This window comes from Aquila chrysaetos, chromosome 16 (assembly GCF_900496995.4).
Source record: "Aquila chrysaetos chrysaetos chromosome 16, bAquChr1.4, whole genome shotgun sequence".
Classification (NCBI taxonomy): Eukaryota; Metazoa; Chordata; class Aves; order Accipitriformes; family Accipitridae; genus Aquila; species Aquila chrysaetos.
The window spans coordinates 7,153,831-7,178,317 of NC_044019.1; the positions used below are offsets into that span (position 1 = coordinate 7,153,831).

The window sequence follows — 24,487 nt, forward strand, 5'->3', positions numbered from 1 at the left end:
CTGCCGATGCCAGTCCCATCCATGGCGTCTTCTCACCCGAGTCTTTCTGAAGGGCTTGAGACTCCAAGGGGGACCATTTCTCTTGCAAAAACGCCCTGCTGCTTCCAACCAGCTCTCTGGCTTCTGCTGAAGCTTCGCATGGGATTGGCAGTAGGGTTGTCTGGGCTGTCTTGTGAAGACATTTGGAAATCAAGCGTTTGTCTCGAAGAAGTTATTCCATAATGTGCAGGATATCAGATTTGCATCCAAGATTCTTTGAAATCAAGGCACTTCCTGTTATTTCAAAGTGTAACCAGGCCGCCTTATGGGTGGGGTTTGTGTTATTGTTAATGGCAGGCAGTCTTAGACGTTCGGTTTTTATTGTGCCAGCAGTTTATGGATGGGTATTCATGTCGCTGGTGAAGAAGTGAATGAAATTCAATACTCCCTGCAGGGCTCTTGCTGGAGCTGCTGGAAGCCTTCTACACTTGGAGGAGAAGTGTTTGGGTTTATATTGCTAAGTAACAAAAGAATGGGGATAAAAACAGTTCCTGAACAGCACCCCCCTCCCAAGCCCCCATACACCTACATTGAGAGCTGAGTGCTGTAGCCTCTTCATACAAACTAGAGAGGAAGACTGTATTCCCCAAGGAAAACTTCTCCAGTGTGTGATGGTGGAGGTGGAGGAACTTGAGAGGAAGTTTTCTTTTGTTTCACCATTCCTGTTGTTCTTACGGATTCCTCCTGTGATGCTCCCAAAGTCTATTGCTGACTGAGCAGTGGGAATGAAGATGTAGGAGGTCACTGTAAAAGCATCCTTGCCAAAGTCTTTCAGAAAATCTTTCAGAAATAAGCTTACATGTAAGGAAGATGGGCTGAAGCCCCATGAGACAACAAGAGGAAAACGGATGTGTCAAAGCAGACAGTGAACGGGTCCATCCATCAGTGAACGGGTTTAGTCTGAGCCATTTTTGTGGCTCATTTGTAAGACGAATCAGTCCTTCTTATTCTGTCTCTGCATATCTTAATAATAACATGATTAGCATTACTAGAGTTGACTGATACTAAAGGGAAGCTGGAAGTAACCAGTGATCCCTGTATTATATTGCAACCTTCTCTGAGAGAAAGGAGTGGCATCTCCACTGCTTGGAGGGAGGGAACTTTTGAAATTTGCTTGAGTGAGTCAGCTGCACCAGAAAATACCTTTTCTTCATCTTGTGAAATACTTTACAAGTTTTACTCAAATAAGAATGGCTGAAAATTCCTTTCTCTCACTTGGAGTATTCAGGGGATTTAAGTAGGTAGCCTGGCCAAACAGCAAGGAAACACAAGGATCCTATAAGACAGGACATCCATTGCCATCAACATCAAGGACGCTAGCAATGAACAGGGCACTTCGCCAGTGGAAGTGTCTTCAAGTTGCTAATGCTATTAAAATACTAGGTTCTGTAGCTCTGACTGCAGTTCATGTCTCAGCTACTCTAATGAATGCCAAAATACTCTTCATTGCCCATTTGAGTGATGAGAAATGTGTATAATAAAATGCATTTATTGATGTTAAAAAAATAAAAATTTGGAAATGTCGTATCACATCTCTTCCAAAGCTTGTCAACATTAAAAACAAAATCTAAAAGATCATCATCAAAGTTGTAGTCAGACCTGTAAGACTTACGGTTAAGTGGACAAACTTATAAGTAGTATTTCCTAATTTCTAATTAATGGAATTTGCAACTTTAATTAATTCTATGATTTATTTATCCAGAGATTTTTTTATTTGTAATATATACTGAAATTAGAAATAGTGCATAAGGCATGGAGTCAAGACACTTTAGTCTTGAGGCAAGATTGGCGTGCAGACTTGATAACAGCAGTTAACATCTCCGAGATGTGTCTGAGCTGTGAAATGAAACCCAGTACAGAAGTGCCTGAAGTCTGGAGTGATTAAATCAGCCCAGTTTGGGGTAGGGCTGATGGACTTACTCGCACAAATGTCCAGAAGCATGGGCAAACAGCCCTGGCCAGTCCATCGCACCAGTGTGGAAATGCTGGTTCAGGCTGTGTTCACCTTGCTGATACGGATAAAACTATCTCTGGCATCGTTTTGGTGAAAGGTTTGAACTCAGGGCTAAAAAACTATTGATGTGTAAGTTTGGTCTGTTCAATTCTTTTAACTCCTGAGTGTTCCTTGTTATTACTGAGATCGTCTTTGCCATTTACTTGGTGTGTTCATGTTGCAGCTCATAGCTTTCCAGTAATGTTGGCAAGCAGGTTGCTTCTAGTACATGAAATAAGTTTAGGAAACATGACTTAACAGTAGATGTTGTTGATCTCAGTCTCAGTTTCTTTGCTGCTTCTTGTCCTGCTTAGTGAAGCGTAAAGTGGTTTTCAAATGCACCATTCAGATCTAGCAGTGCTGTACCCCCTTCGTACTCCCACTGCAGAGGAGTAAATAATCACACGAGGAGCGGGACACAGGGGAGCCAGGCTCAGAGTGCATTGCTCCAGAGCAGTAGCAGAACAATGCAGTTAAATTTCCCTTGTGTGGTGTTCATCTTAATTACTGTTTTTCTTTATGTGCAGAAATTTGGCTTTTTTAACACAACAGTGTTTTAGTCTAAAAAGTGCCTTTTTTTTTTTTTTAACAGAGAAGCAACCAACCTTATTAGGTATCAGCTTTATAAGTCTCACCACAAAAGCAATTAGCATTCAGGCTGAGCGTAAAATATGTTTTCTATGTTAAAGACCTTACAAAATTGGCTGCTACACTACAGATTTATTGTAAAAGCCAGTAGATGGCTCTTTTTTTTCCTGCCTGCCTGCCTACCAGTAATTCCAGTGACCGTGGATGGGATAGCTCCATTTCTGGGTCAGTGATCTCTAAAAGCAGAGGAATTACTTGCAGAAGATTAAGCAATAATTGGATGAAACCATGTAAATATAATTTTGGACAGAATACTAGAAAAAATTTCCAATGCACCCTTCTGTAAAGTGTCAGTTGAGTTTGTTTCTCAAGTGAAATGATGAAATTCCACTTTTTAATAATTTAAAACTGAGCAATGTAGCAATGGACAGCATACAGGGGCAGCGGTGATTTCTTTCTGTACCTGTCCCTGTCCCCAAGACCCACTTTGAGGTGTAAGTTGTAAATGGGATATTTATTCATTTCTAATAGGCTGGAGAACAAGAAGGCTTGTATCAGATGTGGTGACAGAAGAGAAAATGCATTTCTGTAACATAGTCACTGGAGTCAATGGTTACTCACCTTGTCCCATGGCAGGGATATTAAGCTTTTTTCACCTTGACTCGTGTTAGGTAACCGGGGCCAGTCTGGTAACAGCACTCCCCTGTGCTGCATCTTAATGACATGGTGTCTGGCAAAAACTAAACCTGGGTCAAAAATGGAGCAAGCAGAGCACCGTGAACCCCTCAGAATGGACAGGCACCACACAGAGAGCTCGAGGAGGAGACAACCGTGTTCAGGAGACAGGGAAGAAGTCCTCAAAAACTAAATCCTCTGGACCAGCCCATGCATCAGGCCCAGAGGTGTTGAGCATCCTCTGGGTACCTCAGCTGAACCAGGAGGGGATTGAAAGCCGGAGAAAATTCATCCACAAACGGAATAAACTTTGAAAGTGACACAGGAAAGTGTCACTCCAGAAAGCAGATTTTTTTGCCAGAATATGGCTATCGAGAGACTCCACTGACTGTTACATCACAGATCTACTTAATTCTGTAGCATGTGCATTTCAGCAGTTAATAAATGGACTAATTAGAGACTGAAGTATTGGTAGTATTTACCCATGTAAGTAATAACAGTCTCCAATCAAGATTACTGTAAGGAATGGACTTGACTTTGAAAAGGACCGGACTTCTGCTGGGCTACTGAAAATTCAGCTTCTCAAATGAAAAAGTCAGAAAATGTAAAAAATGCTAATTAATAGCATCAACCTTTCAGTAATGGTGTGGAAAAAAAGCTGCTTGAAATAAATGTGGAGGTAGATATAATGTGGTGGTATCCAACCTGAACAATGAGATGGTGTGTGTACCCCAAAAGTGTGCTTTTGTCAAAAAAGGGTGGTTCTTTGTACAGGCACACAGAAACGCACCAACAAAATGCATTTATGTTTATGCATCTCAGACATAATGATAATTTCTTTGAATGTTTGTAACTGTGTTAATATAAACTCTAGAGTATATTGGTAGCAGTTTCAAAATAGAGAGGGGGGATAGATCCTGGAGCTAACAACCATGCACCAAGAGTAGTGGGCAGAATGTATTGATGTAGGCACTTGTTTCTTGCATTGGATATTTCCATTCAACATCCTCAGTGCAATTTGAAATAATTCTTGAGTTGTAATTGACCTCAATTCAAAACAGTTTCTTCAAGAATTTGATTATCTGTTTAGGACTAACAAGTGTTAGAGACCTTAACATGCCTCGAAAAATACACGTACTGCAGGGAGTGCAGTTTGTACTGAGAAATAAAGCACTGAAGTAAGGCCATTAAACACAGTCCTTCCTCCTTGACATGACAAGCAACAGAAGGACAAGAAGGCAGCCTATAATTAAAACAGTGATGGCATCCAGAATCATTCATAGCACTTAGAAAAATAGTTGCAGAAAGAGCTGTTTTGAGAACAAGAAGTATCTGTGTCAGATGAGAGTCACTTAGAATCAGACGGAGTCATTAATGTCAGATTCTCCGGAAATTGTTTAATCAATTCTGATGGGGGTGGAGGAGGAAGAAATGGAATTGAGACAGGTCATCTATGGGGATTTCCATGCTAGACTTTCTCTATGAATATTTTATGAATCAGCTGTATGAGTTTGTGGTGGTGGTTTTTTTTTTTTTATCTGGTATTTTATTCTATTTGTATTTGATCTTCAAAAGGGAAAGGTGATGTTGGAGCAGTGCCCTGGGAACAGTGTGCATGCTTACCCATGTGGACTTTTGTATTGTGGCCTAACCTGTCTGACTGGTGCTGCGAAAAAAAGCCCAGCCTCGTGTTAGCAGTCATGCAGCATTAATTTATTCTAATAACATATAGAGAAATCTTTGGAAATGGGCACGTAGAGGTGGAAGGCAGACGTGTTGTTTTGTGATGCTGCCATCATGTCCCTGTCATTGCAAAACACTGAAGCAGCTAATTACTTTATTTTTTCTTTCCTGTTTATGCCACTGTGGTGGTAGGATGAGGTATTTACATTGCATGTGCTCTGCAATAACTGTTTGACTTTTGCGTGGCATCTTCTGAGGATAGGGACACATGGCCCAATCATTAAACAAGAAGTGAGAGACTGTGGAAGTTTTTGCATTACCTCTCTGCTCTTGCAATTGGATTTAATGGAAGGGAAGCCCAGAAGGGACTAATTAGCCGGTACACACAATATAATTCCACATTTCTTCATGCTTAGGTGGCTAAAGCTGACCACCTGGCAGGGACAATGCACCTTGCAGTGAATGTACTTTCATTTTTTTAGTCTGGTTTAATCTCTAATTGCATTTTAGTAATCACACCCCGGTTTTCAGCTTGTATTAAGCAGTGTAGTACTATTTACATTGATTTTTTTCTGAAATAGATGTGTTTTTATAGTGGTTTGCAATGACAATTAAATGATTAAAGAGTAGAGAGGATGAAGTTGTATAACAGCAGATAGAGCCATAATGAGTATAACTGCAATTTTACTTCTAATAGACTAGAAGAGGTCTGATGCCACAACCCAAAATTGAATCAAGCTTTCACTCAAGCATAACATTTGGAGAAATAATACAAAACTGCGCTAGTTTTGCAGTTTTACATCCATATACAATGTTTGCTGGTATTGTGCTTGCTCTGTGTTGGATTAATTTAATTGAAGGAAGTCCCGTGGTCTGTCTTGGAGATACCACACTGCTCAAGGGCCAGCTTCAGGATCAGGGATCAGATACAGCTGTTGGTGGAGCAGTCCTCCTGGTGCAGATCAGCTCATGCAGTCACAGATCCTCTTGTCTCTGTAGCCCACAACACTTCTTCAATCAAAATAGGCTCTACTGGCAAAAGGATTTGCTTTTGCTGATGGAGAAATGCCATTAAAAGTCATTCTCTGGCTTGTGTTTTTATGCTAGTAAAAGCTTCTTGTGTAGATTTGGTTTTTTTATGCATATTTTCTGTATTGCTTTCACTCTGGCTGTTTGTCTACCTCTGGAGACCACTTTGTGAGTGTTACAGAGGTGTCAACATTTTTGTCAGCTCTTCCAGTGAATTTACAGCAAGAAGCTGTATCCAGTGAAAGGTGCTTTAAAGGCTGAACCTGCAGGAGGTGTTATACTGCTTAAATCCATGCCACAGTATTGTGCAGGGTAAACCTCCTTAAAGACATTGCCTATCTACATTCATATTTATCTTAAATTTTCCACTTTTTGGTTTCACTCTGTAGTTCTTGGGATAACTGTCAATAATAAATGTCTCTCCATCCTGACCATCACGTACATCTTTTCCAGATCATTAGCCTGTCCCTAGACCTTTTACTGTCTATGGTTCAGTATGATGTTTGAATCATTCACTTTTTGTATACTTTCCTCCCAGATTCATCTTTGCATCCATTCCCTTCACCAGAGATGTTGTTTCACTCCCATTTTATCTGGTTTGCTGGCACCATTCGAATTCTGAAATGCAAAAACCTGGACACAGTGTCCCAGATGTGATCACATCAAGAGCTATTTCCTTTGACTTGGTGTTTCTACACCGACCTCCCCACGTTCTGGTGGTCTGGCTGCCTTGTCACAGGGCAGTGCTATAGGAAGCAACTCTGGTGGCTTTTTTTCAATGATATATGGGCTCTGCCAGTGTTCATTTTTTGTAGGCAGGCTGGAGAATCACTGATTTGCTTTTGAACAGTGCCTTGACCACCCATGGTGCTAGCATCACTTCTGAAGCAGCTGACATGTCCCATGCAGCCCCAGTGCCACTGAGGTCGTGCTGACAGAGCTGTGATCACAAGGAGCACACTGTGGGGATACACCCACTTTATTGTTTCCCATTCAAAGAAATGTGGAAAATTGCCTTAGGTAAAATCTGAGCTGTGAGGACCCACCAGGGATATTATAAAAAGCAGAAAGGGTAACTTGGGCCTGAGCTGTCCTGTATGATTTTTTTTTTTGCAGTGCCATAACATTCCTCCTCCTTCTATCTATGCTTACATTCCCGCAGAGCGGAAATGAGCAGGATACATTTATTCCTGAAGTTGCCTTTAGAGTTTCTTGCTGAATTGATTTGCATTTCACAGTTGTGGAGATCAGCATTGCTGGCGAGCCAAGGGGACGTTTTGCTCTGTGGGGCACCAGCAGTGCCAAAGAGTACTGGTTTCCATGCAAGCAGACATGCTGTCCTGCGCTTTACGTGCGCTAGTGACTGTATGAATGGTGTGCCTGTCCTCCAGTTGATGGCTAACCTCATGGCACACAGCACAGAGTGGGTTTACATGCAAGAAACCTGATGGTTCTTTGATCATCATCTCTTTTTACCTAAACAGACTGAATGATCATAAGCAACATCTTCCCCTTTGAGGTACTGCACTTTGGTGAGGATAAAAACGTTCCTGTGCAAAATGCTTTAAAGGGTTTCTTTGAAAAAGTATGATCTGCTTTTGATATGACTTGATATAAAAATAACAGTATTTGGTGCTCATGTAACTTTACCTGTTCAGTTCTCTAAGCAAGATTAGTCAATTCTGGTAGATTTTAAAAACAGCAACATGATATCCTTGACTGCTGCCTCTCCTGACGTAGGCAAATGGGGTTTCCATCTGCAAATAATGCATTCTTCTTCAATGCTTTCCAACTATTTCATAAAGGTGCTTCCTGATAAGTGACAAATAGTTGGTGTGCTGCTCTGTACGTGGATGAGACATAAATACAAAATGTCAGCAAGTCCAGAACTGGTAACACATAGAAGAAGATCACAAAAGTGTGTTTGTGAAAAGCTTCCCACTTTATGTAGTAAAATTAAATCTACAAAAATGAGTTACTGACCTATGTATTTCTACCAGTATTCATTGCTTGGTCATGATAGAAGTTTTATAGAGCCTAGGGCCTGGAAAGCAGCTCTGGGCTTGGAACAAAAGTTCCTCTTCTGAGCTTGGCATGGCATCTTCACAAAGGGCTTTGTTTTAGAGATGATTCTCACTGTCATCTCTATGTTAAAAAAAAAATACAGGTGAGTTTTAAGGCACTGCCCCACAACTACCTGTGACAGAATGTGATCCTGCTCACTTTATGCAGAGATGTAATGTCCTGTTTCAATGGGAAAGCATGGCAAGACCTGCTCTTTGGTGCCAATGCTGGTGGGCTGTCACACTGCCAAGGCTTTGTCCAGAACACTTGCAAAAATTGAGGAATGTCTCCTTGCTCCTGTCCTCCTGACAAGTTTTTCACTTTTCAGCAGGTCCCCCAAGCCCCACTGACGTCCTCTCTCAGTGTGACGGGGCTGGGGAGGATGGACAGGAGAAGCCCGCAACGATGTTTATTTGCACCATGCCTTTTTCCATACAGGTGGGCTCATAATCTCACCAGGGTGACTTTCATAGTCCAGGGGATGCTTCTGCAGTTGTTAGTCCCAACTGCAAGTGGTCCAGGAAGGGAAAGCAGTAAATCCTGGCTTTGGTTTGCTTGATGTAGTGTGTACTTCTCTGCAAAGACCTGAATCACACCTGGGACCTGGCCCTGAAAATCTGATAACACTTTTAATTATATTTGTTTAGTTAATGTGGATGATAGCATGGGTAAATCTGTAAGTTTTCCTCCTTTAGTGTTAGTATCCAGTAACAGTGTGAATTTAGCCCATGTCTGCTGGGTTGGAAAGGTTTATCCCCAAATATGGGAAATTCATAGCTGAGTACCAGCTGCGTTTCCTTTTATAGACTTGCAGTAGCTGGAGATGGCGATGACTCTTAGCCAGTCTAGGTACCCTGTTCTGCATCTGAAGGTGTCTCATTTTGCTCCTGTCTCCTCCATCCTCATCTATTGCTTTACCTGCCAGTCCGTACTGTCTCTTGCCAGTCCTTGCTCTTCATAAACCAATCACATACCCACATCTCACTTTATTTTAAAAATACAAGTTATAGAAGCCATCAGGTGTCACCTTTTCTCAAAGGAGCATGTGGTTGTTTATACTTTACTTCTTTCCTCCATATATATGAATATATGATCATATGCCATCATGAAATGATGGAGTTTTCGATTCTTGGAGAAGTAAGGAGGGGGGTCAGCAGAACTGCTACCTTGGACTTCCAGAGGGTAGACTTTGGCCTGTTTAGGAGACTGGTTGACAGAGTCCCTTGGGAGGCAGTCCTGAAGGGCAAAGGAGTCCAGGAAGGCTGGACATTGTTCAAGAAGGAAATCTTAAAGGCGCAGGAGTAGGCCGTCCCCATGTGCCGAAAGATGAGCCAGTGGGGAAGAAGACCAGCCTAGCTGAACAGAGAGCTTTTGCTGGAATTCAGGAAAAAAAGGAGAAGGGGCAGGCAACTCAGGAGGACTAAAAGGATGTCGTGAGGGAGAAAATTAGAAGGGCCAAAGTCCAACTAGAACTTAATCTGGCTACTGTCGTAAAAGACAATAAAAATGTTTCTATAAATACATTAGCAACAAAAGGAGGGCTAAGGAGATTCTCCGTCCTTTATTGGATGTGGGGGGTAACATAGTGACAAAGGATGAGGAAAAGGCTGAGGTACTTAATGCCTTCTTTGCCTCAGTCTTTAATAGTAAGACCAGTTGTTCTGAGGGTACCCAGCCCCCTGAGCTGGAAAACAGGGACGGGGAGCAGAATGAAGCCCCCATAATCCAAGGGGAATTGGTTAGTGACCTGCTACACCACTTAGACACACACAGAGGTCTCTGGGGCCGGATGGGATCCATCCAAGAGTACTGAGGGAGCTGGCAGAAGAGCTCACCGATCCACTCTCCATCATTTATCAGCAGTCCTGACTAACCAGGGAGGTCCCGGTTGACTGGAGGTTAGCAAATGTGACACCCATCTACAAGAAGGGCCGGAAGGAGGATCCGGGGAGCTGCAGGCCTGTCAGCCTGACCTCGGTGCCGGGGAAGGTTGTGGAGCAGATCATCCTGAGTGCCATCGCATGGCACATACAGGACAACCAGATGATCAGACCCAGTCGGCATGGGTTTGTGAAAGGCAGGTCCTGCTTGACCAACCTGATGTCCTTCTATGACAAGGTGACCCACTTAGTGGATGAGGGGGAGGCTGTGGATGTTGTCTACCTAGGCTTTAGTAAAGTCTTTGACACCATTTCCTACAGCATTGTCCTGGAGAAACTGGCTGCTCATGGCTTGGGCAGGCATACTCTTCACTGGGTAAAAAACTGGCTGGATGGCCAGGGCCAAAGAGTGGTGGAGAATGGAGTTAAGTCCAGTTGGTGGCCAGTCACAAGTGGTGTTCCCCAGGGCTCAGTATTGGGCCCAGTTCTGTTTAATGTCTTTATCAGTGATCTGGACGAGGGGATCGAGTGCACCCTCAGTAAGTTTGCAGATGACACCAAGCTGGGCAGGAGGGTTGATCTGCTTGAGGGTAGGAAGGCTCTACAGAGGGATCTGGAGAGACTGGATCAATGGGCCCAGGCCAGTTGTAGGAGGTTCAACAAGGCTCAGTGCCGGGTCCTGCACTTGGGTCACAACAACCCCATGCAACACTACAGCCTTGGGGAAGAGTGGCTGGAAAGCTGCCCGGCAGAAAAAGACCTGGGGTTGTTGGTCAACAGCCGGCTGAATATGAGCCAGCAGTGTGCCCAGGTGGCCAAGAAGGCCAGTAGCATCCTGGCTTCTGTCAGAAATAGTGTGGCCAGCAGGACTAGGAGAGTGATTGTCCCCATGCACTCAGAACTGCTGAGGCCGCACCTCGAGTACTGTGTTCAGTTTTGGGCCCCTCACTACAAGAAAGACATTGAGGTGCTGGAGCGTGTCCAAAGAAGAGCAACGAAGCTGGTGAGGGGCCTGGAGCACAAGTCTTATGAGGAGCGGCTGAGGGAACTGGGGTTGTTTAGCCTGGAGAAAAGGAGGCTGAGGGGAGACCTTATCGCGCTCTACAACTACCTGGAAAGAAGTTGTAGTGAGGTGGGTGTTGGTCTCTTCTCCCAAGTAACAAGTGATAGGACAAGAGGAGACGGCCTCAAGTTGCACCAGGGGAGGTTTACATTGGGTATTAGGAAGAACTCCTTCACTGAAAGGGCTGTCAAGCACTGGAACAGGCTGCCTAGGGAAGTGGTTGAGTCACCATCCCTGGAGGTATTTCAACGATATGTAGATGTGGCACTCAGGGACATGGTTTAGTAGTCAACGTGGCAGTGCTAGGTTTATGGTTGGACTCAATGATCTTAAAGGTCTTTTCCAACCTAAATGATTCTATGATTCTGTGAATAAACTTGGAATGCCCACAGAAACTCAGGGATGAGATGTGCTGTTTTTCCATGTGTTTCTTGTTGCTCCTTGTGCGGAAGAGACATAATCAAAGCTGCAGGTTTTCAAATCAGACACCAAGTGTCTGTGGTTGGCAAGTTTACCGTGGTGTCTCTCTGCTTTGCCTTTCCATCCTGCAGCCACAAGCAGCCATGGACCTGAAATGAGTGAGGAAGCTGATCCCAGCAGCAGTCCTGAGAGGGAGCTGTGGTTGTAATATTTTGATCTGCTGTCCACTATCAATCGTAGTTGGTCTTTTCCAACCTAAACAATTCTATGATTCTATAGGAGGGAGGACTCTTGATAAGGCACATCCATCCATCTCCTCTGGATCGGCAGAGAGCCCCATGCAGTGGAGACACTGCAGCACGTGGGGATGGGAGCAGTGGCTGCCCAGCCACTCTTCCCATGCCAGCAGCGTGTGTTGCTGATTAAGGGAAGATTTAATACCCCTCAGCCTCTGTGAGATTCCCCACAAGTCCAAGCCAGCTACTTATCTTTGGATCGATCCTGATTTGTCAGCTGAATTAGAGTGCACTCAAAATGAGGGTCCTGTTGCTTCAGGCACTGTGTTGTACCTGTGGCAGAAGATAGTCCCTGCCCCAATATTTTACAAAGCACAGTGAGCCCTAGGTTTGCTGCCTGTGAGCTGGTCATCTTGGATAGGGTAGTGTAATTCTTCCAGTGTGAAATCTTACTTGAGCTGCTGATACCTAATTCAAGGGCAAGATGATGTTCATAGTAACACCATCATACCAGGCTTCTTGCGTATGTCCGGTCTGGGTCGTGGGGTCTCATTCGGCTCAGACTCTTGTCTGCTGCAGTTTCACTGGAGATTGGAAAGTGCTCTTTGCAGAAGATCCATTACTTCAGACAGGGAAGAGGGGATTTCTGTGCCAGGTCCTCTCATAACCATACCCAGCTCTTTCTCTGTCTTGCTGTATCATTCTTCGGAAGTTCGTTGTTTGTCTTGGTGCAATATCCCTGTCTGGTAAATTGGGATACTAGAAGGTTTTATGATGCTTTTATAAACCTGGAAATGACATTGTCTGGTCTGGATTTTGTAAAGAAATCCTTCTGTTTGTTCTGCTGTTGCTTGGTTTGAGTTAAGGGAGATTTCATAGTTAACTGTCTGGGCTTAAGGACACGCCTCTGTGTGTGGTGATCCTTAACATAACATAGGCTGCAGTCTTGTAGGGTCTCCCACCCTGTGTTTCCCTAGGGTATGCAATAGGTGAGGCTAAGGACTTCTGCTGCACATGCAGTTTCAGAGTGGGTATTGCAGGTGTCGCCGTGGAAGAAGTGGTCTAATCATCTAGTGGGGAGCTGTGAGAAAGGCAATAAACTTACTAGTAATTAGTGACATTATAATAGTTACACATTTATTAGCGATCTGGCAAATCTTTCAGGTGGCATTAGATTAGTTAATACAAGGGCAGACTGTCAGGAACTTGCGAAGGATTTAACCAAGCCAGATGAGTGGGCAGCCTGATGACAGAGAAAATGGGCCATCAGTAAAACCAGAAGACTGACACCGAAAGCAACAACCCGAGCTACTCGGTTCACTTGACTGTGAACTTAATGCAGCAGCTCAGGAAAGGGATCAGATATCTGATTCCTGTTACTATGTACCAGAAATCCAAAAAGCAAACAAGTGAGTTTAACAAATGTCAAAACCAGTCGAGGAAATACTTGTTCAGTTGCTGCAAAATGAAAGAACAGGGGTGTTCTTTACCATAATACATTATCGAGCTTCAAATTCTGGAAATTCACAAAATCAGGCTGCCTACCTGTGACTTGCAAATAAGATAAGTGCAGCTGCTGTACTCAGGCTGCGACCAGCAAGGTCACATTGGCAAAGACTTTGCAGGGCAAGGTAAATTCCTGGCAGTTGTAGAAAGGGGGAGAGACGGGGTGATTCAGCGCAACTGTGTCTCATAGTGAAGCAATGAGTCCCCCAGAAACCTGCTCTCCCTTCCTGCCTGTGAACCACCAAACTTCCTTCCCCCTCTGCTCTCCAAGGTTTTATCGTGTGGTTTTCAGCCACATGAGGATTTTGGATGTGGCTCACAGCACTGAGGAAAAAAAAAAAAAAAAAAAAGAAGTGTCTGTGGCTAAAAAGGATAGTCAGATATTTGTAACAGCAAATACTAAGAGCTAAGCCTCCTAAAGCCTGCAAAGGAATAAAAGCTTCATGGTTTTAGGTTTCAACTAAATTTAAGGGAAGGAGCTGAGACAAAGCTTTCTCCAGGTTCATGTTTTCCCATTGTTGGGTTTCTTGTGACTCCTGACAGTGATGGCCTGTTCTGGGGCCATCAAGTCTCTGAATCTGGTACTGTCTACGGGAGCACCAATGCTGCCATGGCTGTGCCAGTTCCTCTTGCTCTGAAAGTGTTTGTAGTGGTTGCACAAAATTCAGCAGATGTGCATTTGCTAGCAGAACAAAGCAAATAACCTTTCAAAAAATGCATCAAATAAATAACTGAATTTTTATCTTTTTGTCTGTCTGTTTGAAAGAACTATTTCCTAAATTAGTCTCTGAGCTCATTATGGCCAGTTAGCCTCCTGGGTTTCAAATCATCTCAGTATTAGATGGGAGCTGTGACACTGTAGGAGGTGTAAGTTGCTAACTACAGGATTATGAATTCCACAGTGCTCTGGAAGAGAAGCCCAAATTTGCTGACACAAACTCCAACTGTGGATATTAGAGGGATCTGGTTACAGCAAATGTTACGGAGCAGGAAGATCCTTTGTCCAGGGTAAATCTTCACGTGAAGTGAGCTGTCATTGATTTGTCTTTCTGATGCAAATCATATGAGCGTATTAGATCCACAAAGAAACCAGCGTCATATTGAAGTAATTATCTCCATAAACATATTATAGCCTTCGATGTAGACAGATGGCATTTGCAGCAGCCCTCTCTGTGTTGTGGCAGTATCACTTCCCTTGCTTTCTTCTTCTTGTTTGGTTTGGTATTTCTGTAGGCTACCTTTCTTTTTCTGTTTCTCTCCTCTCCCTGTGTGTTTTACACATTGTATCAGGGAGCTGTAGAAAAATATCTGTGTTGAAGGATGGCTCAGTCTCACAGAGTGTCAGATAAACTGCAATGTCTAATTTCAGATTAAATCACGTGTCCCTTTTTATCCAGGAAAAGCCAGCCCCGATAGCTTTAATGAGGCTGACGAAGGGACTGTTGGACACAAAGAACTTGCTCAGAGATTTCCATGTGAGAGTGTAATTAAGGGTAGTGCAAGTACAAGGCTGATAAAGGAGCAATTTCATTTTTTAAATGACAAGGTGATTACCAGCATAATGACAGAATGAAAGGAGGGCAAGAAGGAAGCCTCAAATACAAATTTGAACAGAAGAAGAGAAATCAGGATTTCTGGGTTCCTTTTGCTGCTTTTGCTGCTTTAGTGTTAAGTCACTGACTGAATGAAGAAGGGACATTGGCCATCCCTAACAATTAATTATGTGTAGCCTGCTATCGGTCCAGTTAAATAGAGATAGCTGGACATACTGGGGTGGAGGCTGGCAGTCAGTGTGTGCTCTTCAGACACCAGCTCAGTCCCCCCTGGCCAAATAATGAGAACCTTGTGATGAAGGGGTTTTGGTGTTGGTTTTTTTTTGGTGGGGGGAAAGGCAGGGGGTAGATGGCATTGCTGTGGCTTCAGTTACAGGAGATAGAATAAAGTATCTGGGCTACCAGATGACCCTGGTTACAGTCTGGAGAGCTTCTGCTGATGCTGAAGGACAGAAATACAAGCTGCTCCCCCACATATAGCTGTTGGACACCGAGACCTGGTTATGCTGGTGCTGCTACTGGTATTTCAGGCTAGACTGAGGCTATCTAGACACCCATTTTTCTTCTCTAGTCTGTGTCTGAACCTGCATAGGAGGTTTGTGACCTCATCACCTTAACGCATGAGCAACTCATCATCTTTTAAGCATCTGCTCACATCTCTCCTATGAAGAAAAGAAGTGGCTCAGCTTGCTTCTTACAGATAAGACCTTGAGGCGGAGAGACCAAGACTAGGCAGGAGAGGAAGGGTTTAGTCCAGAACTCACATCTACCAGGTGGCACCCAGGAGGATTATTCTGAATTTCATGTGTATTAGATCCCCCAAACACCCATGTGGAACTGAAATTGCCTGTACACTTCCTAAGTGAATGAAACAAAATGGAGCCAAGGCCACGTGCATTCTGGCTGGGTGGGAGATGAAGGGGTTCATGCAGTGTGACTTACCTGCTTTTAAATACACACATGGGGGTAACGGGGATGCATTTTCTTGGATGCATCCTGTGCAGACCATGCCATTATCATTCTGTCAGTTCAGGGCTGGATTCATGATCTTTGTGTATTTTTTACTCAGTTTTAAATGATCTTTTTTTTCTGCATTATAAATACATAGTTTTTTTAGGACTTACTACATCTTCACTTAAATAAGTGCTCAAGATATTCCTAGTGCTGCTGTTTCTATTCAGTTTCTATTCAGTCTGGCTGCTGTTTTCTCACCATTCTGGTTTGGAATAGGCTTTATTGGGAAGATACTAAAAGGTGACTAATGGTGCTGTGTGTCTTTGGATCCCCTATTAAGATGCTTTAGAAGGCCTGATTTTCAAAGGTGGATGTTTGGAAATTTCTGAAGACCAGACATAATTCATACTGGATAGAAAAATGGGTTGCAAGAAGTACCACGCTTCAAAAATTTGGCCTCTTAAAAACCCGAGGGGACCAATTTCCTGTTACCTTATTCTTCTTGTGCTGCAAGTACAGGAAATTACAGACTCCATTTGCTAAATGACAGGAGGCTAAATGATTTGTCTCAGTCTCACAAATATTTTTCAAACCCCCATCATGTAGCCTTCCCTATGCATTAGCGTGGACAGAAAATAAATTAATATACAATGTGAAGGAAGGATGACCAATCTCATTCTCTTGGGTAAACCTAAGTCATGACATTGTGCCAAAGATAAAAGAGCCTGGAGTCTGTGGTGTTTACATTTAGTGTTAGCACAATGTATTTTAAAAATGGATGTTTTCTTCTCTTTGTGTCCATTCTGGGTGTCTCATTCTAGCAAGAGTCTGTGCAGGGACCACAACTTGCAGTATGGCATCAGAGTCTTGTCAGATGGCTTTTACTGTTGCAATGGGTGGGAAAGGTTGTATCACAAGAGGTTTAGCTAGGATGTATTTTCTCAGTACTTTGCATAGTACAGCAACAGACTGTGCATATTTTAAAACACAGCACAGGCTGAGAGAGAGATGATTCAGGCAGCCAGGCTGGACTGTGACATATCTTATTCAGACTATTATGAGTGCCTCAGTTTTTGTTTGAAGGTGGGGAAAATCAGGATGTTTGGGTGACCCTGTGACTTATCCCAGACTTTGGGCTATTTGTCTGTACAGACAAGCAGGTGTAGGATGTAAGAACATATTCCAGAAGAGGAAGTAGGCATCTGGGCAAAAGCTTTTGAAGATATTTTGAATTTAGCCTAATTACCCAGAGCTAGCAAATGGTAAATGAGACCGGTGGTGTCAATAACATGCTGAATTAATCCAGGAAAGTTGTGACTACTTTTGAGGTGGGAATCTTCTTTTTTTTTTTTTTTTTATCATGACACCTGTTGCTCATAGGTACAAATCAAACGAAGAGTATGTGTATGTGCGAGGCCGTGGAAGAGGGAAGTATGTATGTGAGGAGTGTGGAATTCGCTGCAAGAAACCCAGCATGCTGAAGAAACACATTCGCACGCACACAGACGTCAGGCCATATGTCTGCAAGTACTGTAACTTTGCTTTTAAAACCAAAGGTAAGAGACAGTCAGCTCCTAGCTCCTCTGCTTAGTATATTGACTTACAAGCCTTCTTGGGGGCACTGGTGAAGGGGAAAGGAAAGCCTTCCCAGGGTCTGGAAAACTCCAGGAGTCGGAGGGAGGGGGATGAGGGAGTCTTAAATTGGCTGAAGTTTTCAGAAGAGGACCAGTCCTGCGTTAAGCTGACGCGTGTCGCGGTGGAGAGCACTGGCTGCATGTGCCAGCCTGCAGCAGAGCATCTGCGCCATCCTATTTGTGCTTCTTAAAGGGAATGATCCTGAAATACAGCTTCGCTGCCAGGGATTTTTAAACAAAACCACCCCAGAATGAGAGCAGGAGCTCCTGGGTACAGGCAAACATCCCTGAGTGAGCGCCTGGAGACAGTCTTTGGGTGGCTTTTTATGCTAGTGCTCTCAAGATCTGTTTGCGCTGCACATTTTCATCCTTGGCAGTTGCATGTAGCTTCGACATTTTCTGTATCATATCGATAGACTTTTTCTCTAAAGACCTCCATTCCAGGACATCTAGTCATTAATGATCCACAATCTCACTACCACCAGATACTCTTTGCAAGCAACCTTCATCATTGCCTCAGGGAGTGTGTGGGTGAACTCTATCAGGAACATGTAAAACCACATGCAAAAAAAAAGTCTCTTCCAAAAGACTGTGGGTAAAGTTCTCAAAAGTGCCAGAGGTGCCCAGGTCCCTGTAACTTCTCATAGGAGTCTGGCACCATGGGTTTGACAAATCTCCCCTCCATCTTTGGCTGCAGCAAGTCTTGCAATAAAGATGTTGAGTTCAGTTCTTGATTATAGTCTGACATAAATATAAAATGACTGTTGTCTGTAGCTCCATCATTACACATCTCGGAAGATGACACAGCTGGGAGAGTTAATTACTCAAGAAGAGCGTCAACCCCCAAAAAACAGTGCTACCCAAGGAAGTGGCACAGAATGGGTATGGGAAGGAGGCACTGGGTGCTGCGTGGACCGTGGCACACGTGCTTACCCAGAAGTGCCGATGGAGGGCATGTCTGTGCTAGACAAGTGACCCAGACGCCGGGTGATTCAGGGTGGGCAGTGCCTGGAGCTGATGGCTTTGTCGGTAAAGCTGGTGGGCGATTTATGGGTAACAACGTGTTGGTAATCACTAGGCGTATGGGAGCATGGGGAAGTGATACCGAATTTGAGGCCAAATTCTCGTCAGACACATGCAGCAGATCCGAGTGACGGTTCTTTCTCTCCCTCCCAGCCTGGAGCTATTTCTGATTCATTTTCTTTCTCTTTCCCTCTTGCTTTTGTCACTTCGTTCTGAGATTTTCCTTTGAGAGGTGAATCCATTCAGCCTCTTCCGTCACTTCACCTTGCTTTCCACCATGCTTCTGTTAGGCTTTTATTCAGGATGCTGTGATCAAACCATCCTTTTCACCATCTCTCTAGCTGCTTTGCTCTTCATCTCTACTCCCTTGAAGCACACAAACTGTCAGCACTGGCTGTGCCGATTGCACATTGCAAATAGACACTTGCCTCCAAGGGACTTCCCTTCTTTAGCTTTGCAGGAAATTTGCATGAGGAAGGCAGCATGGAAATGCTTCCTTCAGAAAAAAAACCCAGTGTTGGGGTTTGAATACAAAACTATCCAGTTGCCTATGGATGCATAAGGGGGCAGAACTTCCCCGGATCAGTGATTTCAGGACAAATAGTTGCATGATGGTAACTTGGAATTGCATGAAAATGGCTCTTTGCTGGAAGCGGGTGACAGTCAGAGCCCTGGCTGTTTCCTGTGGGCATGCTTATATTCCACATAACTTTGCAGCACTTGGGTAAAAGCTGTTTGCTTTGCTGATGGATACACAAGGGCCTTTGGAAGAGTTACTGGAGAGTGAGAAAAAGATCAGCCTTGTGTGCTGATAAAATCATCAGTTAAAGTCCAGTTACAGAATCATTGCTGTTGGTGATGGAGTGCGAACCGGAGGTCCAGGAGGTTTGCAGAACTGGATGTTTCACAGCTTAGTTTGCAGATGTCTAGAATAAGTTTGTTTGTGCCCTGATTCATTAGGATCCTCATTCCTGGTGTGCGGTTTTGCAACCACAGTTAATTGCAGAATGGAGAAGCTGGAGCTCTCGCTACTGGACTGCACTTGCAAAAACATAAGCTGAGTTGAAGCTCTTTTAGAAAACAGCTTTCCAAAGTTAATTTTAGCCTTCAGCGTAAACTCAAGGGGGATATCTGTGGAGCTGTCTTCATTTTGGCTGTGGTAGATCTCTCCAGCATGATCTAATGCTCTAAACTCTCAAGTAGGCTGGAAGCAGTTAAACATTTTTTTTATTATTATTTTTAATGAGGATCTTTATCTGGTTAAAATGTACCTCTCCCCCCGCCCACCCTGGAAAATCCATATCTGTGTTCCAAGAACTGGGAAAACTTTTGCAAAAGAAAGAGCTTTAAATATTTTCCCCTTTTCACTAATTATGCTGCTTGTCTGCTTTTTGTGCATTTTTGTCACTGTAAGCAAAGCTGTTCCTTTGGGTTACAGAACTGCAGGGAAATTTTTTTATTATTATTTTAAAACAAATCCATGAGATTTTTGTGTGCTCACTTAGCTGATGGAAACAGCAGTCTTGGAAATTTGGTTTGTAAAGATTTATTTGATTTTACATTTCTGGACCAGATATAAACGTGCCTCTTTAATGAGGTGTCTCTACCTCCACTGTAGTAGCGCTCTCCTAAGAGGTTTGTTACCGTGGCCTCCAAGAGGTTGTCTAAAAGAAGTTAAGCAGCTTCTTCATTGTTTTCTTACCAGGAAGGAAATGAAGAAAAAGTTGCAGTCTAACAATTTTCCCTTTCAGGAAGGTCAGGGAGAGCTTTTCCCTTAACCACCTTCCCAGAGGGGACACAGGAACCGCCAGCCTTCCCTTGTCACTCATCTCCAGACCCTCAAGGGAAGCGCAGCCCCTTTCTTCACTTCTTCTCTTGGGTGACTTGGGGATGCGGGTCAGTGTTGGCACATTAATTCCCCTCCTGTGCAGACATTATCCTTTTCCACAGCTATTTTCTGTTCTCGTTCAGACTCACATCAGACTCTCATGTCCTGATTACTTAAGATTTCTTAAAATTTCTGGACAAAGTGTATGGAGCAGCTCGCTATGTCGATGCCGCTGCCTTTGCTTGGAGGTCAGAAGGGACAAGGAGCTTCACATTAATTTAAAAGGTGCTTGTGTAAAGGACTTCAGTGCCTGTTGGCTGAAGATATCCATTTGATAGTCTAGTCCACTCACAGTTTCCAGACAGCAGACTTCTTCATGTCCTCAGCCATAGTCTTCCTTTAATAAATTAGTTTGCAGTTCCTTAAATCAGCACATGACAGGCACTGAGGTTATTGAACATGTTAATATATTAAATGCATTACCCCCTCAGCCCTTACAGGCAAGGTTATGGCTGCACAGTTTATTATTATTACTGCTCTAGCAGACTCAGCGCTCTGCTAAGCCTCCTCTGGAAACTACAGAGCAGGTCCAACTGGCGGAAAGCTCCAAGAGAATTAACTGCTGTTATAGCAGAGCAGATTGATATACAGATTTGCAAAATGTCCCTGCACCCTGTGTGTGCTGGGGCCCTTCCTTAGCGGCTGGGAAGAGGGAAAGGGTCTGAGCATCCCTGTGGAGCCACTGCTGGGAGGAGGCTTTGGTTCCCCTGCTCCTCAGGATGTCAGAAACCTCTGATGGGATGAGGACAGTTATCCTCAAGAATTTGCTGCCTGCTCCCTTATGCAATGTGACGTGAGACATGTCGCTGGGAACAGAAAATGACCCAGTGGTCCAGACAGGAGATGAAACACTGTAAGCAAAAGGGCTCTTTAACTTACATGGGAAAGGTAAAAAAAAAAAAGGAATGAGGGCTGGAAGTAAAAGACTGGCAAATTCAAGTGAAATATTAGCTGTTATTTTTTTAAACAGCGCAGCCATTAAATCTCAGCACAAGCCTCAATGGGAAATATGCTAATTTTCTGTATTTTGAAATCTGCAAATCCAGCCCGGGTAACTTTCTGGAAGATTATTTTTTGGCTAACACAAGCTGATAGGCTTGATCCAGAAGATGGCTAATATTTTATAGCCTGTATCAATACAGGCCGGCAGGCTAGATGTTCAAATTCTCTCCTTTAATCTTTAAGTCAATAAGTATAAAAGATAATAAAAGAAATGTTAAAAATTGAAATCTTTTCCCCAATAAATTAAAGCTTTCCTTCTCATAGAGTCTCACTTGGGGACATTACCTCCATGCTGAGACCAAAATCAAGACCTGTGCATTATTTAAGTCATACATAAAACCTATTTCAAGGGTTTATCTGGGATGAAGAGTATTGGCCTGTGGCTGGTTCTCTGTGTGCGAGTGCATCTCACAGCAAAATGGGAGTCTGCTAGTTGCAGAGGAGCTGTTGCTCCCCTTGCATATTATTTTAAAAGAGGAATATGAAAATACTGAAGTCCTGGAAAGCTGTGAATGTTTGTATCACAATGTCGCCTTGGACACTGAGATCATGCAGTTGGTCATTTGTTGGGTTTTTGTTGTTGTTGTTAAATGGTTCAAGTTTAATAGGAGAAATAGAAAGCATGGTGTATTCCCGATACAGACAGGATAATTTTTCCTGGAAGAATTTCTGTTCCCTACGTTTTGTTTTAACTCCGCCACCTTTAAAATATGATAATGGATATTCTGAAAAATTAATTTCCCTCTTTAAATTTAACTGAGAAATCACTTCTAGTCCCTATTAAGCTGCTTTAAGTGCTTTTGGAACACTAGAGTTTTAGCTTTCTCAAAACAACATGAGTATTTAAGCTGCTTTAAGTCCAGAATAAGACCTCACAACATCAGAAGAGCTTAAGCAGCCAGTAATACATAGTTATAAGCAGGCATAATGAGAGCTGTGCTGATACTGCACGTACTCCTCCAATGCAGCAATAATTGGGGTAGGGTCACAATTTCCACTGATTCCTGAATTTATTTAAATATAGCCAGTCTATTTCAAATCTGGGAACTTTTTGGTAAACAATCCTTAGTGAGGACGACTTACCTGCTTAGGATTCAATATAGCTGTTTTGCTATTTAAATCCAGCTTCCCCGCCTGCTAGTTTCTCTCTTGCTCCTTCAAATATGTTTTTTCCACTGTTTCCAAGGAAGCAATGCTATGTGGGTTTTCTTGGGTTTTTTTAAGTTGGGGGCCAGTACTCTGTAAGGCAACAAGTAGCTGTGAGTCCTTGTAGGATTCATATCCAACTTTTACTTAGGCAAAGTGGTGTTGGTTTTACTGGAAATTTGCCAAAGGACTTTAGCATTTAATCCTGCCAGCATTAATTAAGGGGTCTAAAAACACAAACTGTAAGAAGAACCCTGATAAGATAAATATCATTGTCCTCCAAATTGCTCCCAAGATGGTAAATCAGCTTCTCAGCTTGTGTAAGTAAGCCTCGAGCTTTTAACTTCCTTAAAATGATGGAAACTTAGGTCAGATGAGAATCTGGCCTGCTGAGTTGCCCTTCCCTAAGAGGACAGCAGCATCCCTGTTTTGTTGGAATTTCTTCTTGGTGTGCATGCAGGGTGCTGTGCATGGACAGACCGTGCACCAGGGGGATTTGCACCAAGAGCTTTGCAGGCTTATCTTGTTCATCAGCGTGTGTGGGTATTACCTTATCTAACCAAATGAGAATGAAGGAGTAGAAAAAAGTAGAAAGGGAAAGAAAGCAACACGTGCTATGAATTGGTCCTTTGGTATTTTGCATAAACTCATTTGCACAGGGAGTTTTGGCATTGCCTGTGCAGTGCCTTCCAGCTCACGCCTCTGCAGGCAGCCTGCGGGGGGAAGGAAGAGGAGAAGCCATGGCGTTGCCTTGCACAAGGACAGTTGCCACCAGTGAAAGAAAATAAAAAAGGAAGTGACACTGATGGCTTCTGGCAGAGCTTGTCAACCCAAACCGTTGCTCAGGGTGGAGCTGAGTCAAAGCAGAGGTGTAATGAAGTGACGGGCGGAGAGCTGCAGGCTGCCGAAGCAGCCAGCTGGGCTCCCCGTCTCTGCCCAGATCCTGCAGCAGCAGTGTGTGTTCGCTCCGAACAGCACTGGAGCTAAGGCAGTGGGGAGGACTTGTGCGTATAACCAGCCTTGGGACATCTGAAGTGGCCAAGGTGGCTGCTGCATGCCTCTGAGGACCAGAGTCCTTCCCTCGAGTATGGGGTGGCTGCAGTCTTGCCCAAAACATTGCATTCAACAGCCTCCCGCAAGTAATTAATGTTATGCCCTCCCTGTTTAGCCAAAGCCAGATGCATCTAGCACAGTGAATTTATGAGCTTGTTTTGGGGATGTAGTAGCACCAAAATGGCTGGTGGACCTCCCCTCCCCACTCTTCCCACCATGGGGATCACAGCTGGATTCCCGAGGTGCCACAGGCCATAGGTTAACCAACAACCCCCTGCTCACACCAGGCATTTACTTGGGCTTATTTTCTGTGTTTATTATCATTGGAGGGAATCCATTTAGGGATTTTGCTGTGGTAACTGAGCAAAGACGGGTCATTTTTGCCAGCCAAGATGTGATGTGCCGTGATGGACAGGCAGCAGCAGCAGGGTTTGATTTCAACAGACTGAGTCAGTTTGTCTTTTTGCTAGTTAGGTCCAAAATTAAATTCCAGTTCCATGAGGCCACAGTTTGGACTCATTGGATACTTTTCGGTGAAATAGTTTTTCACTTTAAAATGATGGTGATTCACTGGAACCAGAGGTGTCCATGAGCGCATGCTCTTGTCTGACTGGGTATCTTTGGGTCCACAACAAAACTTCTGGTCCAAAGTGGAGAAAGAGAGGTCTGATTTGGAGCAAGGACCTGAGCCAAGCTGGCCTCATCCTCATACCTGAGTGTCCTAACCATAGGGCTAAGGGTATTTAGGCATGAAGTTTAAAAATAATAAATCTCTCTTATTGGAGCTGTTTTGCTGCATTTAAATTATTAAATATCCTTTGAATCCACATCCTAGATGGGTGCCAGATACACAAGGATATATAGTCAGCCTTTGTCTCTCTTGGTCTTTCCTGTTGGAGCTATTCCATTTTGTATAAAATGGGCTAAATAAATAATTCATGGACTAAAGAGAAACTAACTTGGTAGCTAGATGGTTATGGCACTCTTCTGAGATGTGAGAGCGTCACGGGTAATTCTCTGCTCCAATGAATAGTTGCTTATTTATTTATACTATCCGG

The 24,487-nt window shown here is 43.6% G+C and overlaps 1 protein-coding gene across 12 annotated transcripts in view; it reads left to right on the forward strand.

Annotated features, from left to right (window-relative positions):
* Positions 1 to 24,487, forward strand: part of HIVEP3 (HIVEP zinc finger 3) — a 276,516-nt gene that overhangs the window by 232,690 nt on the left and 19,339 nt on the right. For all 12 annotated transcript variants that reach the window (XM_041129228.1, XM_041129231.1, XM_030039183.1 and 9 more), the window contains one exon: positions 17,064 to 17,239. In XM_041129228.1, coding sequence (XP_040985162.1) covers positions 17,064 to 17,239 — 176 coding nt within the window. The remainder of the gene's footprint in view (positions 1 to 17,063; positions 17,240 to 24,487) is intronic.